The sequence below is a fragment of the Ailuropoda melanoleuca genome, chromosome 12 (assembly GCF_002007445.2).
Source record: "Ailuropoda melanoleuca isolate Jingjing chromosome 12, ASM200744v2, whole genome shotgun sequence".
Classification (NCBI taxonomy): domain Eukaryota; kingdom Metazoa; phylum Chordata; class Mammalia; order Carnivora; family Ursidae; genus Ailuropoda; species Ailuropoda melanoleuca.
Genome location: NC_048229.1, coordinates 68,764,105 through 68,782,660, shown reverse-complemented (window position 1 = coordinate 68,782,660; position 18,556 = coordinate 68,764,105). Strand labels below are relative to the sequence as shown.

Here is an 18,556-nt window from a genome sequence, read left to right as displayed (position 1 = left end):
TCTGGTCAAATGGACCTAATACTTTGTCATGTCTCTGAGGGCCAGAAGACAGGCAATCAAAATCCCAGGGCTGGGGCAGGGGGACTTGAAGAGTGACTCCCAAACAGGGGGACAGACCCCTGGAGAGGGGACAGCAAAGGGGAGGCAGGAGGGGCCGCAGCTCTCACCATCCACCACCTCTGGACATCTGGAGGCAGATCCATGTTCTCTCGGGTCCACACGGGGGAAATGTTGCTGTTGAAGTGGCTATCAAACCAGTCAGAGGCGCCAGCGTCACCCATGCAGCGGCGGCAGGCACAGCTCTTGCCGGTGAGCCCCTCCTTGCTGAGGCGCTGCAGCCCGGCATAGCCAGGCACCAGCTTCACCCGATGGGTCCCGCCCAGGGCTCCCGAGTCCAGGTAGGGCAAGGTGGCCATGCTGTGGTGGGAGTAGGTGAAGAGGAGTGACATGATGAACACCAGCAGGAAGGCCACGGAGAGGAACCACACCCGCAGGGAGCACTTCATGGTTTGGCGCCCCAGGGGGCTAGACCACCAGCCTGGTGGGCGGGTGGGTGTCACCGTGGCCACTCCTTTCCCAGCCCACTGACGGGCCAGCCACAGCGAAGCCTGCCTCTTCTGGCACCACGTGCAAAGGGCATAGGGACACGTGCTAAGGAGGGGAGAAAGGCAGGGGTCCCTTACCACACCCTCCCTCAATGTAAGGAGAAAGCACAGTAGGCAGGAGTGGCTCCCCTGTCCCTGAGCCACTCAAGTGCCAGCTTATGGCTTCATCGGGTCTCTCTGTCACTAGCTGGGCCACAGAGGCTCTGACTCTCCCGCTGCCCTGGCGAGGGGGAGGTCAGTCCATCCCAGCCCTCTAGTCCCTTGGGGTTGCTGGCTGCCAGCTCTGGGGACCCCCCTCTTTGGTGGCTCGAAATGGTCCAGTCTGGAGCATTCGGGGTCCTTGTGGTTCATGAGCAGACACGGAGGCGGCCCCTCGTCCCCTGCAGTGGGGAAGCCCTCGAACCCCAATCACAGCAGACAGCACATGGGCTTCAAGTGGCCTGGATTCCATCCGAGAGTCGTCCCCACTGAAACTGGCCCTCCTGGCCCAACCCCTCTGCCAGAGGAGGGAACAGAGCCCCAGTCCTGAGAGAAGAAACCCAAGAAGCTCTGTGGGTGTCCGAAAACTCTGCTGCAGAGACCAAGATCCTTCGTGCACTAGGTTCTGCCCTTCTGGTTCCCATTCGAGGTGCTGGTCTCGTCTCCTGATGGTCACAGCCCCAAATGTGGTTGCAAAGGGGTTCGCAGAGCTCCTGCTCCTGCTGTGAGGTCCTCTGGGGCCTGGGAACAGCTGCTGCTCAGCAGAGTCCTGCTTCGAATGCCGTCTGGGTCAGCTGAGCGTGTGCCGAGCTCCCTGCCAGGGCCCAGTCCTCCTTGGTGCCACTGGCCCAGCCTCGCAGGCAGGCTTCTCTGCCCATCCCCACTCCCCTGAGGCCTGCTGTCCTGCTGTTAGCTCGTGCTAGCAGTAATCCCCTGGCAGGTTCCCCCTCACTCGTCAGGCGCCAGGCTGCCGCAGCATGACCCTGAAATTGCAGAGAGGAAAAGTAATGTGCAGATAAATTGCCTGCGCACACACACACATGCTCTCCCCCAGCCCCGCCCCCGAGTCCCAGAGGGGACAAAGCTAGCAGTAGAGGAGACACCCACTTAACCAAAGGGTGGACGAAAGGGCTCTCCCCTCTATCCACCCACAGCTAGCTCTCAGGGGCTGCAGAGCAAGAGATTAGCTCACTCTCTCACTTATTAGCCAGGACATAAACAAGGACATAAAGTGATTTCCCTGGAGTCCATGGCGATTCAATGGAAGAACCAGGTTTAGAAAGTTCCTAGTCCAGCTATGTGAGGTTAATTTCAGGTGAAACTGAAGAGAAAATGGCCCAGAGGAAAGATTACAGGAGACTGTAGATATGACTCCTCACCCTGGTGCTCTCTACCCTCTGAGTACCTGTGACAAGCTCCTCTGAGCAAGATACAGGTCGGTGGGGGAGGGCTGGGCCTCTGCCCTGAGATTCGCCCCCTCCTCTCCTGGGTATGGGCTCTAGGTGAGGCATTTCTGGGTTAGCTCAGCGAGCATGAACAATCCTTCCCACTGTGGTATCAGGGAGAGAACCTGATTGTGTCAGGAGGCAGAGGTGCGGGGCTCAGCACCCCCACCATACAGCCATCTGGGAAGTTGCCTTCATCTGTATCTTATGGATGAAATGAAAGCCAGGGTCCCTGGGGGCACGGACAGTCTGAGGCCTTGTGCTGTCCTGGTAGGCAAGAGCAGGGAGAAAAGGCTGGCAGTTTGGGGATGGGCCCTGAGAAAAGGAGTCTGAATCCATGCCATGTGCAAGGGAGTCCGGGCAAGATTCAGGGACAAGGCTGAGAGTGAGGCCCTGCGTGCTGGCTCCACGCCACAGGAATCACTTAAATCTGGCCGCCTGCCTGTCCCCACCAGCTCTTTTCCAAATCCGGCTAGCCCCAGTTCTGACCTGGCCCCGGAGCCTCACAGCTCCTTGCTGAAAGCCCCAGCTCCAGCCAGCTCTTCCAGGGTCCTCTGGCTGCTGCCGGCAGCTTCAGAGAAGGCCTCTCAGACTCTGTGTTCAAGAACCTTAGCTGCCCTCTCCCCACGGCAGCTCAGATTTCTGGAGCCAAGCCAAACCACAAAGCCATCAGAGAATGGAACTAGCACGTTCCAATAAGGAGAACATTTTCTGGGTGGGGAAACAACACTAGAAGAAGTAAAGACTTGCCTAAGGTCACAATCTTGTGAGTAGAGGTGAGTAGAGGGGAGATCTATGTCCAGGTCTATTGGGTTCCAAAGCCTGTGACCCGCCAGAGCACAGAAAGGGGCCTGTGAGTTATTTCAACGACCAAAGGGCTCTGAGACAAGTGACAAGGAGACACGGGAGCTGGATCCCAGGGTTAAGAGTGAAGGTTTCCTCGCATGTCTCACCCAGGGTACCTGGCTGTCATTCCCAGGGTCTCCAGCAGCGCCGGCTCCAAGGCACTTTACTTTGGATGTTTTACTGCACCCATTTGGAAGGCCAGATTCTATGCATGGCCTTTGGCTGATCATCTGTAAATAGGAAGCCAGGTCACTGTCTCTTCCTATTCTCCCTTTGCCCCTTTCCACACCCAACATCTAAGGAAAAGAACTTGGTTTTACAGGTCCTGTGACCTGGGGAGAGCCAACCACAAGGCATGTGGCCCAGGGAAGCAGTGACTTTCTGAGGGGCCTCTCCACGGAGACCTGGTTTCTGGTGAGCAGCCCACTGTGGCCACTGAAGGTGGGGGCTGGGCAGAAGCAGGCCCAGGAGGCTCCAAAGGAAATGTCTCCCCCATTGGGGAAGTCAGTAACTCCTTGGGATTCTAACTCAATGAAGGGGGCACCTGAGGTAACCAGCTGCTTTGTGGAGGAGAGGAAAGGCCCTAGTTTTGTCAATGTGTTTGGGAAGAGCAAAGAAGTGGAGTCCCCAGGAAAAGCCCTTGCTTTGTGAACCCCATGGCCAAGCTGTTCCCAGGAGTTCGAGCAGATCAACATGTGCTGAGGGCAGAGACACAGGGAGGAACTGTTGCTGAGACTAAGAAACATCAGAGGCCCCTAGACACATCCCAAATCCCAGAAGTCACCCAGCGCCGATCCTTGTGAAGTGCTTTCATGCACATTGTTTCCTCCAGTGGAATCTCATGCTCTCCAACTGCCCACGGCCTAATTCTGATTTCTCCCCTCGCAGCTGCCGTGATCATTCACATTAAGCTCATGCATACACACACCAATATAAAAAAGTTGGAGGGAGCACACACACTCTGGTACCCATAAAGGGAAGCAGGCCAGTCTTCTGGGGACACCTGGCTGCTGGGGACTTGTTTGTTCATTCCACTGATACTTAATGGGCCAGCGCTGGGCCACGGGGACAGTGTGGGACAAGACACATCCATCCTGTCCTCACGGAGCTTCTTGTCTAGGTGCAAATACAAAGGGAAATTACAGGGAGGTATGAGAGAAAACAAAGAGTGCAAAGAGAATGAGAAGGAAGCAAGCCTGACCTGTTAAAACAGAGAACAAGAAGCCCCATGAAGCAGATGAGGGTGGCAAGGGCGGCGGAGAGGAAGGCGCAAAGGGCTGAGGGCGGGTCACAGACCTCTCTGAAGGCATTAGGATTTATTATGAATCTGATGGCAGGGTTTTGAAGAAGGCTGTGTCATAACCTGATTTACATTTTAACATGGGCTCTTGGAGGAATTTTTTAAAATTTTAATTCCAGTATAGTTAACATACAGTGTTATATTAGTTTCAGGTGTACAAAATAGTGATTCAGCAATTCCGTACATCACCCCATGCTCATCAGGACAAGTGCACTCGTTAACCCCCATCACCTGTTTCACCCATCCCAGCACCCACCTCCCTTCTGGTAACCATCTATTTGTTCTCTGTAGCTAAGAGTCTGTTTCTTGGTTTGTCTCTCTTTTTTCCTTTGCTAGTTTGTTTTGTTTTTTAAATTCCACATATGACTGAGATCATATGGTATTGTTTCTCTGACTGACTGACTTCGCTTAGCATTATACTCCCCAGCTACACCAATGTCATTGCAAATGGAGAGACTGCATTCTTTTCTATGGGTGAATAATATTCCATTGTACATACACACCACATCTTTTTTATCCATTCATTTATCAATGGACATTTGGGCTGCTTCCGTAATTTGGCTATTGTAAATAATGCTGCGATAAACCTACGGGTGCTTGTATCCCTTCGAATTAGTGTTTTTATATTCTTTGGGTAAATACCTAGTAGTGTGATTGCTGGATCATAGGGTAGTTCCATTTTTAATTTTTTGAGGAACCTTCACACTGTTTTCCACAGTGGCTGCACCAGCTTGCATTCCCACCATCAGTGCACAAAGGTTCCCTTTTCTTCACATTCTCACCAACACTTGTTGTTTCTTGTGTTTTTGGTTGTAGCCATTCTGACAAGTGTGAGCTGGTATCTCATTGTGGTTCTGATTTGCATTTCCCTGATGATGAGTGATGTTGAGCATCTTTTCATGGGTCTGTTGGCCATCTGCAAGTCTTCTTTGGAGAAATGTCTGTTCATGTCTTCTGCCTATTATTTATTTTTTGGGTTTCGAATTGTACCAGTTCTTTATATATTTTGGATACTAACCCTTTATTGGATATGTTATTTGCAAATATCTTCTACTATTCTGCAGGCTGCCTTTTAGTTTTGTTGATTGTTAACTTCATTGTGCAGAAGCTTTTTATTTTGATGTAGTCCCAGTAGTTTATTTTTGCTTTTATTTCCCTTGCCTCAGGAGACATATCTAGAAAAATGCTGCTATGGCCAATGTCATAGACATTACTGCCTGAGATCTCTTCTAGGATTTTTATGGGAAAATTAAAAAAAAAACAAAAACAGTACTGAGATCTGGGAGAGGATATAGAGTATTAAGAACACTCACACAGGGCGCCTGGGTGGCTCAGTCAGGTAAGCATCTGCCTTTGGCTCAGGTCATGATCCCAGAGTCCTGGGATCGAGCCCTGCATCGGGCTCCCTGCTCACTGGGGAGTCTGCCTCTCCCTCTGCCTCTGCCACTCCCCTCTGCTGTGCTCTCTCTCTCTCTCTCTCTCTCTCAGATAAATTTAAAAAAATAAGAATTAAAAAAAGAACACTAACACACCACTGTTGTGACAATAAATTGGTACAATTCTTTGAAAGATAATTTGGCATTACTTAATAAAGACAGACATAAGTATATCCCAGTGGTGTTTTATGTTTTTAAAAAGAGAAAGTAAAAACCATCTTTCCCCAGAAAACATGGTGTGGAAACAGAATGTGAGACTAGAAAGTTCCCCCAGCTGTCCTGGGTTAATTTATTTTATGACTTCCTTTGTGTGGACATCTTCAGAGATTAATCTTCCTCAGGTTTGGGTGAGAATGAATGGTTTTTCTCACTGAAAGACTGAATATTTAGAATCACTAACAAATCCAGTGAGTTCTGCCTGCTTGTAATTTTAAGCAGATTTAAAGCTTAAGGTGAACCCTGACAACAGGTTAAGTATAGGGTTTCATTTTCACCCCAAATCTCACCCCCACTTGTGATAATCTGTTTTTTTCCACTGGGGTTTAATTCATATGTAATAAAATGCAGAGGTCTTTCAATGTAAAGCTTGACGAATTTTTACCTATGTGTACATGGTACAATGTATCCATTAGAAAACATGGAGCATTTCGATTACCTCAGAGAGTTAATTCCCTTGTGTTCCTTTCTAGTCAATACCCAGTTCTCTCACCATACATTACACTTATTTGCTCTTGAAATTCATATAAACACATTATTATCTACTCTTGTGTATCTGGCTTCTTTTGCTCAGTGCAATGTCTTGGAGACTCATCCATACCGTACTGTCTGTAATCTGTTCTTTCCCACATTTAGACATTTGAGTTGCTTCCAGTTTGGAGTTGTTATGCATAAAACTGCCCTGAACTTCTTGTATAAGTCTTTTTATGGATGCCTACTCTTATTTCTCTTGGGTAAATACCTAGGAGTGGAATTGTTGGGTAGGTAGGTGTATGCTAAACTTTACTAGAAATTATCAAATAGTTTTCCAAAGTCATTGTAGCATTTTACATTTCCACCAGTAATGTACAAGAATTCAATTTGTTCCATGTCCTTGAAATTTTCTATTTTTAAAATTTAAGACCTTTCTGATGGGTTTGTAATCCACTCTACTATTTCTACTACCAGGTACATATGGACATGTGCACCAAGAGACATACAAGGATGTTCAAGACACCACTGGGTAAAAGCTGAAAACTGCAAACAGAAAAAAAAAATGAATGAACCCCAGTTTCAGACATCAGTAGGGATGAATGTGACCAAAACACTATTCATGTTGAGCAAGAAGAGTAAGGCATGGATGAATGTCAATAGCAGGAGTTCATTAAAAATTAGAAAGTAGGCAAAGCTAAGTGTATGCCTCTATATACAGAAGATAAAAAAATACAGAAAATAAAAGAAATCATGGAAATTCAGGAAATTCCTCTGGAGGGATAGGAAGGTAGATAAGATCAAGGAGGGGCCTACAGAGGCTTCAGAAGTACAGTATAATGCATTACTCCTTAATCTAGGTGGTGGAAATAGCATTTTAAATTTTCATTCTTTAAAGAATATATATATGATATAAAATTTCCAGACGACGCAAATCCATAAAGCAGATAGTCGTTGCCTAGGGTGGGGAAGTGGGGAGAGATAGGGAGTGACTGCTAATAGGTTTGGCATTGCCTTCTAGGTGATGAAATGTTCTAAAATTGTTTGTGGTGATGGTTGTATAACCATGTGAATAGGCTAAAATCCACTGGATTGTACACTTGAAATTGGTGAACTGTATGATATGTGAATTATAACTCAAAGTTGTTACCAAAGAAAAGGGGGGGGCATGGGATAAAGTAGAATGGGGGAGCTAAGTTGGGAGATACTGCAGAATGTTTGTATGCTGGTACAGGGAAAAGTTAATGCTGCAGGGAAAAGAGAGGACAGCCAAGAAGCAAAATCCTTGAGTAGTAAGAAGGGATGGGAGCCACTGCCTACATGGGGAAGGTCTACCTGAGAAACAGGAGGCAAAGCAGAGTGTGGGGTGCAGACACAGGGACTGATTCGGCAGTAGGAAACTGAGGAGGGTCTCTTTATTGATGGGGTTGGAGACTGACAGAGACCAGATGTGAAATAGTCCTCTAGGATACACAGTAAATTGAGTAGGTCGCTGGGTGGCACAGTGGTTAAGTGTCTGCCTTCGGCTCAGGGCATGATCCCGGCGTTATGGGATCGAGCCCCACATCAGGCTCCTCTGCTATGAGCCTGTTTCTTCCTCTCCCACTCCCCCTGCTTGTGTTCCCTCTTTCGCTGGCTGTCTCTATCTCTGTCGAATAAATAAATAAAATCTTTAAAAAAAAAATTTAGTAGGTCGCAGAGCAGTGCTGGGTCTTCTGACTTTTTGTGGCCACAAATTCAGCAAATTTGGTGAGACCATTCAACAATACATGTCCGCTGAATGGCTGGCCGAGCTTGAGATGCTGAGGCTGAACAGAGGAACTGGCGACCATAATCCAGAAGGTCAGGGGCAGCAAGGGCCTTGAATAATGGATGGTTTCCCTCCCCTAGAGCCTTCTACCAACCAAGGGATGCATGCTTGAGCAACCAATGGAAGCTAAAGGGGGTCTTTAACTCGAAAATAGAGCAGAGGAAAAGCAGGCATATGGGATCAAGCAGCAAAGTCTGCCCCAAAAGGAGAACGGGGCGGGGGAGACTGGCTTTTGGAGGGTAGGGCAGCTTTAGAGCCTTTCTCTGGTCAGCTCCCAGGAGACAAGCCATCGAATTAACCTAATGAAGCACAGGATAGCACAGCCTCAGACCAGCGCAGCTGAACACATTCTTCTTGGCAGGCAGAGAAAAGAAATGTCAAAATAAGGCTCAGATGGGGGGAAGGGGAGGCCTGAATCTGGAAGGGGTGGGGAGAAGGGAAAAAAACACAGCAAGATGCTGACAAAGTACCCTCTTTCCACCCACTGACACACAGCTTGAGGATGTCCCCCATAGCCTCAACGTAAAGGCATCAAACCACAGATTACTCACATTGTATGACGTTATATGGGTTTCTGAGCATTTGGGGGCATAGCCTCTCAGTATTCACAGAAATCCCAAGACTAACTGAATGAGGTCAGCCAGGTGGTAAGTGGCAGAGCTTTAATGCCACTCCAGGTCTGATGGCTCCAAGGCCGGTGCTCCTGTCACAAGCACCCACTGGCTACCACAGAGGTTCTTCCCACTAACTGGGGTACAACAACTGAAGGGTTCTCTATGCCCCCAGATCCCTGCCAGCCTAGCAACCCAGCAAACTCCCTGCCTCCTGGGTGTGGCAACAGCCTACCCTGGCAGAAGGTGCCCGGGGGGGGGGCAGTCATTATCTTGAGGAAGAAACCTGACACACATCTCAAACCCAGGGAGGCATGCCCTTGATGTGCCTGAGAACTGGTCGCTTCCCCTCTGCATGTTCAGCTAAGTGAAGTCATCTCATTGCAACATCCTGGCACCAGCCCCTGGCACAGACCCATCATAGTTCTCCTAGTGACTCAGGCCCTCCTGGCGCCCCAGTTATACACCCTCAGGCAGCCTCTGCCTCTCGAGTGCCTCCCTTCCTTGACTGCACATTCATTCTGAGCCCTCAGCTCTGTATTTCTGCTGCTGCTGCTCAGGGTTAGCAGTCAGGAAACCAGAGAGCAAGGGAGCGAACAGATTTCCTCAAGCCCATGGTCATCACTCTGGCTAACTTCCAAACAGGTCTTAGAAAAGTAACCCATCAATCTTCACTATGAGAGGATCAGTGTTGCACCTTAAGAGGTAGGCTCTCAGGGGAGGAATGCCAGGCTCTGGGGGATGGGAGTGGGTGGGGCAGGGGAGCCCTGGGATGCGGGGCTCCTTCCAATCAACTCCTGGCTCCACTCTGGCCGAGCTCTGCTCCACACTCAAGGGGTCCCAGTGGCGTTCGTTCCTGTAGGGGAAAAGCCCAGGAATTCGCTATACACATCCATACTAGGGCAGGAAGCAAAGTCTAGAAAAACGTTATATGAAGAGTGCGCAAACAAGGCCAGACAGAAACAGTTGGGGAGAGAGGAGGAAAGATGAGGCAAGGAAGAGAAAGTCATTTAAAGAACAGAACTTGGCCATGACAACAGCCAGAGCCATTCCTAGTAAGTCCCTGAGTCTCACTGACAGGTCTCTCCATGCTCCAGACCACTTATTTGCTTTTTATACAATATGATAGGGTTTTTAAAAACGATTTTATTTGACAGAGAGAGCGAGAGAATGTACACAAGCAAGGGGAGTGGCAGGCAGAGGGAGAGGGAGAACCGGACTCGATCCTAGAACCCTGGGATCACGACCTGGGCCAAAGGCAGACACTTAACCAACTGACCCACCCAGGTACCCATACGTTTACTTTTAAAACATGAATGTGATCCATTGCATTTATGCATTTGGACTTCTGTTGTTACCTTAGTGTGTTCTCTTTAGTGTTTCTTTAGTTCTTTTTGCCTTCCCTGACTTCTGTTGGATTGACACACTATGCTACCCCTGATCCCACCATTCTTTTCCCTCTTGGCTTGGAAATTATACTTCTCTCTTTTTAGTGGTTATCTTACATTGTTAGTATACGTTTTTTTTTAATGAAGTCCAAAAGTTTTCAGCAGCACTATTCCCTTGAACAAGGCAGCAACTGGTGTGATTTAACAATAAAATTCCCTACTTCATTCTAACCTTATTCTTCCCTGACCGTGTGGTCAACAACTTGTTTTCCTTTTTTTTCTTTAATTAAAAAACAAATCAGACACTGGATTTTTGTGTGTTTTGCCATCTGTGACAGGCACTGTTGATTGCCTATCAGCAGCTACTCCCCTTTTTTTCTTGCCAACAGAATCCCGATTTTGCTCAGGCAACAAAGGAGCCAGTCCCAGGAGATGAGGCGAACCTGGTCAAAGCCAACCACAGTAAGCGTGTTCCCTATCATCGGGAATTGGTCTAAGGATGGACCAGCTCAGGCCAATGAGACATAAAGAGATGTCTGCAGGGGCTTTCTTGGAGTCTCCCTGAAAAAGAGGCACAGTCAAAAGCTTCCTTTCGGCTAGCATATCCTTGCCTTCCGGCTTGGGATGTTACAGGGAAATGATATGATGCCTGGAGTTGCACCAGTCATCTCAAAACCATGAGGAGAGAGATCTTACACCCTGAGGATGGGAGAGAAGGAAGACGGAATGATCCAGGGTCCTTCTCGTCAGTACTGGACCACTGCCTCAACTCTGGAATTCCCTACCTCCATATTTCTCATTATAAACGAATTAAGTTTTTTTTTCCTACAGTTTAAGTCACTGTGGGTTATTCTGTTACTTATAGCAGAAAGCACCCTGATATATTGTCCTATAGTTAATTAAATTTATAAACATTATGTGTCAATTTCTGTGCTCATGATGGTGTTAGCAACCTGCTCCTTTCCCTGGGTTTACTTTTCTTCTTAATGAACCATACCTTCAGTAGATCTTTTAGCAAAGGTCTGTAGGTGATAAAACTGCTTTAGTATGTCCAGAAATACCTTTATTTCACCTCATTCTTGAATGATAGTGGGTGGAGAGTTCTAGCTTCCCTAAGATACCCCTCTATCACCTTCTGGTGTCTAAGGTTGATGAGATGTGTGTCAGTCTGATTGTCATTCCTCTGAATTCTTGTTTTCTCTGGTAGTTTTTAATATTTTCTCTTTATTCTTGCCTGCTGTTTCACTATATTATGCCCAGATATCTATTTATTGTTTGGTATGCATGCTATTTCTTCAGTTCTGGAATTCTCAGCCATTCTCTCTTCAAATACTAATTCTTGACCATTTTCTTGACTCATATCTGGAAATCCTATTAGATGTATGCTAAAGCCTCTCAATCTATCCTCCACATCTGTGCTGCCTTCTGGATGGAGTCCTCAATGTCAGCTTCCAATTCACGGATTCTCTGTGTCCAGGACAGAGCTCTATCCATTGTTTCAAATGACACTATTTTTCAGAGCTAGAATTTTTAGTACTTTTCATGCTGACATTTTCGTTTCTTTTTCCTTTCATAACTTCACTTCACTTTCTTTCTTTCTTTTTTTTAAGTAGGCTCCACACCCAACGTGGGGCTTGAACTCACGACCCCAAGATCAAGAGTCACACGTTCCGCTGACTGAGCCAGCCAGGTACCTCTCATAACTTTACTTTCTTTTCTTTAAAGGATTTCATGTTTCTTTATCTCTCTGAGGGTCCTTAACCTATTTATATTAAAGACATTTTCTAATTACTCTGTTATTTTCATTTCTTCTGGGGTAAATTTTTCTTTGATTTTTATTGGTTCTTTTCTCTCATTAGTTTTCCTCACGTTTCAAAACTCTGGTGTATAAATTCATCTTCTCTCTTATATTTTACTTTGCCTCCCCATTTAGGGGTCTCCCCAGGTCCTCTGGCTCTCCCAGGCTAGAATGAAGTCTTACAGCAATCACTCAGCTTAGGTCCAGGATGTGAGGCTCTTTCTCCCTAGATAAGCATTTTTATAATAAGTTGTAGCTCCAGGGCAGGGTTGGAAGCAAGTTTTTTCAGCCTACTTTCCCAGCCCCTGGGTTCAAGCAGTGTACAAACTCTAACTCTATGCTTCATGTGGAGAACTTTGTAGCTCTGTTACTCCAGATTTCCAGCTGCTTCTTCCTGCTTCCAGACTCAGAGACCAGCAGGCCTGCAGCTTCAGCCCTGCTCTCCTCCTTTGTGTTCCTGCGCCATTTCTCATTACAGGGATGTTTGTCGTTTCATGTGTGGGGAAGGAGGGGGAGTGTATGACTATGTTTTTAGAATTTTATCTTTTTGTGTATTACTGCTATGTGTTTAGATATAAATTTACAGTGCCATCTTGACTGGATGAGTTGGATTAAACCATCTGTACCAAGGAACTGGGGATCCCTGCCAATACCAGTCTCCTGGGAAGGCATATCAAACCATCTCTAACGAGATTCACAGAACTCCAGCCAGCACTCCAAACGAAGCAGACTGAGATAACCGGGAGTAAACTGATCAAGAGTCCCAGTTAAAACTGTTCTCCCATCCCCACCCCATTTTCATTCCAGTCTACCTTGGGGGTAGGGATGCGTGGGTAGACATGCAAATAGGATCTTTCAGATGTGGTCTGACCAGGCCTTCACTGGAGAAGGCCACCCAAGCTGTCAGCTTCTCTTCTATACCACTTGACCACTTTGCAGTCTTTTTTCTGGCCAGGGAAAAATGCATATTGGTTGTAAGGACACCCTTGATGAAAGGCCCATCTGACTCTGAGTTCCCAGCCCGCCTGTAGCAGGCTCAGCCTTCAGTTTCAATTACATCAGAAGATCAGTGGATCGGGGCGCCTGGCTGGCTCAACTGGAAGAGCAGGCAACTCTTGATCTCGGGGTCATGAGTTCAAGCCCCACGTTGAGTGTAGGGATTATGTAAACAAACAAACAAACAAGTAAACAAATGGAGAGGACTCAGAGGAGTGTAGTGGATTCAGGAGCCAAATTCTAGTCTAGGCTGTCACCAGGCAGCAAGCCACTTTTTCTTTTTTTTAAAGATTTAATTTATTTATTTGAGAGAGAGGGGGAGAGAGAGAGGGAAAACACAAGCAAGGAGGAGGGGCAGAAAGAGAGGGAGCTGGGATCACAACCCCAGCTGAAGGCAGACACCCAACCGACCGAGCCACCCAGGCACCCCAGCCACTTTTTCTTTTGAGGCCAAGATTCTTGAACAATCAGGAGAAAGCAATCCTACCTTCACCCTCTTCTTCACTGACTATCTCTTGTTTTTCCTGCTGACCACTGCTTTGACTTCTAAGTCACTGCAATGTACTTTCTTGACTTAGATACTTCCTTATTTCTTTCGGCTTGTAATGCATCCCAAAGGTTCTGCCTTCAGCCCTTTTCTGCTTCTTTGCCCCATCCCCTTCCAAATTCGTTGCTACCCTTCTACTCTGGGTTTTGTTTCATATATTTTTTAAGATTTTATTTATTTATTTGTCAGAGAGAGAGAGCGTGCACAAGCAGGGGGAGCAGCAGGCAAAGGGAGAAGCAGGCTCCCTGCTGAGCAAGGAGCCCAATGTGGGACTCAATCCCAGAACCCTGGGATCATGACCTGAGCCGAAGGCAGATGCTTAATCAACTGAATCATCCAGGTGTCCCATACTCTGATTTTTAGACCTACCTTCTCAACAGCCTCTTTAGCATGCCTGTATGGCACTTCAGACTTAGCAAACTCATCATCCTCCTGCATCTGAAAGCATATGAGATGGGGTGCCCAAAAGGGCCAAGGCCAGGCTCTTTAGCATAGCATTCAGAGACCCCCCAAACCAGGCCACCTCCTAAGTTTCATCTCTCACTATACCCTATCCTCTAGGGGTTATGAACTAGTTTGGACCACAGGCCAAATCTAGGCCATATTTATTAAGATCTTATACAGAGCCTAAAAAAGACACGTACATGTCCACCTCCTTCACTCAAAATATAAACTCTGATTGTGCAGAGACCATATTATTTAATTCATCATTTCTGTATCACTGTGGGACCTAGCCTTGGCCTACATATAACAGGCATCAAAAAATACTTGTCCAGCTGAGTATCATCTCCACATATAACCTCAGGATTGTAAGAATCAGAGGAAGTCAGGGTAATGAAGAAATGCTTTGAAATTATTTTATAAATCATTATATAAGGATTCAGATGGAAGTGATAATTATATTCTGCCTCCACTCTTACAGTCCTGACATTCTAGAAGTGAAAGCTTTCTCCAATTTCTTGTGGACTACCAAGAAACATGTGGCCTCAGGTACAAATGAGATTTAACAATTAGAGGCAATGGGAAAGGTGTGTGTGTAAATGGTCAAAATGACCCACTCTTAAATTTCTGTCAGCAAAGACACACCAGGGCTGCTAAGATGGAACTCTCTCCAGTCATTCCCCTAGGCACTGCAGGCAACTGGCTGTAGTTCTTCCTAGCCAGGGCTTGGGAGATCTCCCATCTATTCACCCCAGCTCAAAGCCCCTTTCCAGTCAAGCATCCCAGAAGAAGAAAGCACCAGGAAAAACTTGGACTCACATTCTGGCATCACCACTTGTCAGCTATTCACCATTTAACCTCTCCAATCTGTGTCCTTATCTGTAAAATGGGAGTATCATCCATCTCTGTAAGGGTTTCTATGAGGATGAAAGGCATAAAGCTTCTAGATCAATGTCTGGGTTGGGTAGGTTTAGGGTAATAGTCTGTCAGCCCCAGTTTGGGCAACTCTTTGGGGGTGGAGCCCCATGTCCTTGGATAGGCATCATGAGGACAGCCCCCACTGCACAGCCCTGGTTCAGATTCCTCAGCAGCCCCCTCCCCCCGCTCCTGGGCCAGCACCACCAGAGTCTTGCTCAAGAGCTTCCTTTCCTGCCTAACCACAGGCACTGCCCCTTCTCCCCACCTTGGCAGGGAGCAGCTTCCAGGGAGGTGGGGTGGACATGTAGACCCGAGGTCTCATAGTCAGCTCTGCCCTGGCTGACCCTTACCCCAGGCTGCGCAGCAAGGAGTGCTGTGTCTGTCCTGTGGCAGAGCTTGTGGGTCACAGGGCCTGTCTTCCCTGACTGCCGCTTCACTAGAGCATATAGAACACAGGACTGCCCTGAGCTGGTTCTAAACAGCTCCCCGAGGCTCAACCATAGCTGTCTATGGGCTCTCTAGCCACAGTCGGCAGCAAGATTCTAGAAAAAATAAAATTAATAAGGAGTTTCTCCATAGGGCTGAAAACCTCAGACATTAAGAGAGGCAGGAGACAGGTGGAAGACCCTGAAGGCAGGAGATTAGAAAATAAATCTAAGTTTCTCCGGGGACTTCTGGAGGAAGCAGGAGTTGGATGAAGCAATGGTGGCCCAGGGCAAGCCAGAGGAGTCTGGAAAGCTGGGAGCTTAGATCTTACTGCCCAACTCTGCCTCCCTGGGACAATTAAACTTGGTTGTACTACCTCTCAGGGACAGGGGACTAAGGTCCCTATGGTCCACTCTGATTTTCTTTAGAGATAATGTTCACAGTGCCAGGTAGCTTGGCTATTCATCACTGTTTATGGTTCAGATCTCAGTCATACCACAGATGTATAACCAAAGAGTCGCGGAAAAGCTGCTGGGGCTTCCTTCTCCTTCTGCACTTGTCTGAATGCCTGAATGCTTTGAATCTCAAGAGAAGAGCAGAGGATGCATTTGTTCAACAAATATGTATCACCACCAAGAAGGGGCAGACCCCATGGAAAGGACCCCAGTCCTCTTCCTCCTTGGATAGCTACATCACTGCCCCTTAGCAAAACCCTTCCTTCTATAGCCTTGTGGCTCTTGCTCTGTCAAAGAGCAGAGAATGGGGTTCATCTGTATTGAGGACTCCCCCAGCCCCTCCAGCCTGCCTGCCACCTAGGGCTCCTTCGTTCTGCCATCCAGGCTTCCCCTAGGAAGGCTGCCCTACCAAGGGTATGTCATGGGGCAGATGACCTCAGAGACTGGCATTCCAAGTCCCAGCTGTAGGCCTCGCCCTCTAAAGAGGTGGAATCTAATGATGTGTTTCCACAGCCTATCCCATAGGCCTTTGGAGAGGCATATCAGAGCAATACCTGCCAGCCAGAGCACTGGTGGAGGGCTGAGCTGAGGGCTCCAAGAAGGAGGATATGAGTCAAGCCTCGCCTTACAGCCCACCTTAGGGAAAAGGACCATGCTCTGCATCACACTCACTCTTACCAAAGACAGCCCTCCTTGCTCTTCTCAGAAACATGGATTAATCCAATCCTCCTCAACAATGGCTCCCTACAAACACACATACTCCCGCTACCCTGCAGTGGGGGGAGTGGGTCCAAGAGAAGGTTTAGAAGAGTCTTCTTGCCCTCCATCCCCCTCACCAAGGGGAGTGAAAGGGAAGAGAAGTAAGTGGTTTCTCCAGGTAACTTTCAACCTTCTCCCCAACCCCTGTACCCACGTGGCAGGGAATCAGCCTGGGAAAACATGACCTACCATACCCAGACAGCTTTCTGGAACAATTCTAGGCAAGAACCAGCAGACTGAGAAGGAAGCTCCAGGAGCTGGGGGTGAAGGGCAAATGCTCTCCTAAAGGAGTATGATTCAGACAAAATGGTGGAGAGGAGCAGGGCATTCCCTCCCTAAATTCCAACCAGCACTCTTTCTCTCAGCCCCTGGAGAGCAAAACCAGAATTCCTGACAACTTGCTGGCCACTTCTGCCCTCACTTTGGGGAAAGGAACAGGACTGGTGTTTCTGCTTTCTGCCTTTGCTCTTTCTTGCCCCTTTCCAAGCCTGGACCATAGCAAGGGGCTCTGGATGGGGTTCTCAGCCTCTACTCAAAAGTCACCTTCTCTGAGGCTTTTCCTGGCCTTGCTACCTACAATCTTAGCCTCAACCCCCTCCCTCTACTAGACCCCCTGTAAGAAGGCTGAGGCCTAACTAGACCCCAGCAGGGGATGATGGAAAGGGATAAGCCAGGGCACATACAAGTCTTGCCAATCCATACCTAGGGAAGGGAGAAGCTATCCTTCTAGAAACTTCCAGGCCACAGTGGCTGTGGCTCAAAACTCCAGCTAGGCCTTGGCCAGGGCCAAGTTAAAGGACTTTACTTAAATCTCTAGCATCTATCCCCACATCCTCTGTAAGAGAATAGAGGAGAGAATGCCAGGGAAGAGGTCATAACCCAACTGCCAGCACTGTGAACCTTCAAGAAAGAGGTCCAGGAAGCAGGGTGACCGACTGCTTCACCGGCAAGAAAGGCTGTAGGACCGGTCTGTGCAGTCATTGCATATGCACGACCCAGTAGGATTCCAGGCCCTTGGCAAACCAGATGGAAGACACCAGTTCTTTCTGGGTGGCATGATGGGATGGGCTTAGCCTAAAGCTCCATTGCAGAGGACCAGCTATGACCTTAAGAATGCTGACAGAGCTTCTGGGACGTGCGGGTCCAGAAGTGACGGTCTCTCAGAGCGCACCAGCTCTGGTTCCAGAATTCTCCTCTCTTCCGGCCCCTGAAGCAGCAAACTCACTCAGCGAGGGCTAGTACTATGCATGAAGGTACAGGTGAGAGCAAGGCTGTCATCAGCTCCAGTAATGTGCCACACCTCTTCCACTGGGCTGGTACGACCTGTGGAAGATGTCTTCCTGTGGAAGATGTCTTGCGGGATGTCTGCCAGGGCCTCTGGGACCAGGCAATATCATGAAGGTAACAGTCTGAGCTGCAAGTATGGAGGCCCACTCTGCACAGGGCAAATTTCTCTAAAGGGCTCCAACCACAGCAGGGTGGGGACAGCAGGCTGTAACTGATGACAACCTCCCTTTTTCTCCATCCTGCCCCCACATTTCCTTGTGAGGTGGTGGTTCTTTTGATTTTTTGTGTCTTCATCTGAACATTTGGTATGAAATGGGAGCATCGTGCATGCTGGCAGGCAGCAGAGCGCAGACCTGGCTCCTGGGCCCCACTCATGTGCCAGGCAGGACACAGGAGCAGTGCTGCGGGCTGGAAACTCAAGCTTTGTGGCCAGGCTCTTATCTACTTCCTTTATCAAGACTAGATGCCTTCAGGGTTTTGTTTGTTTGTTTGTTCATTTGTTTTTAAATACAGACAATCTTTTCCCCAATCCACCCAAAAAAACTCCCATCGAACAGGCCCACTTCTTATCAGCTTCTATTCTTGTAACCCAGTGGGAGGAAGGAACTAGGTGGGGGGACTTGTACAGTTCCTGATAAGAAACACCAGCCCTTCAATGGCAGCTGTGGGCTAAGCTGGGGCACAAGCACTGTGTGTCAAGAGATGGGTCCTATTACAAGGCTTACTTAGAATTTCTAAGATAGAACTCCTGTAAGGCTAAGTCCTATAAGTGCCAATCCCCTGGTCCCCTAGGACGGCAGGAAGAGAGCCAGTGAGCCCTGG

The 18,556-nt window shown here is 48.1% G+C and overlaps 1 protein-coding gene across 9 annotated transcripts in view; it reads right to left on the bottom strand.

Moving 5' to 3' along the window:
* Positions 1-18,556, bottom strand: part of ST3GAL2 (ST3 beta-galactoside alpha-2,3-sialyltransferase 2) — a 49,159-nt gene that overhangs the window by 16,403 nt on the left and 14,200 nt on the right. For 8 of the 9 annotated variants that reach the window (XR_004619110.1, XR_004619111.1, XR_857128.3 and 5 more), the window contains one exon: positions 168-1,567. Coding sequence is in view for 5 of the 9 variants with exons in the window: in XM_034638889.1 (XP_034494780.1) it covers positions 168-506 (339 nt within the window). In the remaining 4 variants the exon portion in view is untranslated. Of the gene's footprint in view, positions 1-167; positions 1,568-9,416; positions 9,576-18,556 lie in introns of all 9 variants that reach the window. The other variant, XM_034638890.1, reaches the window with a different exon arrangement.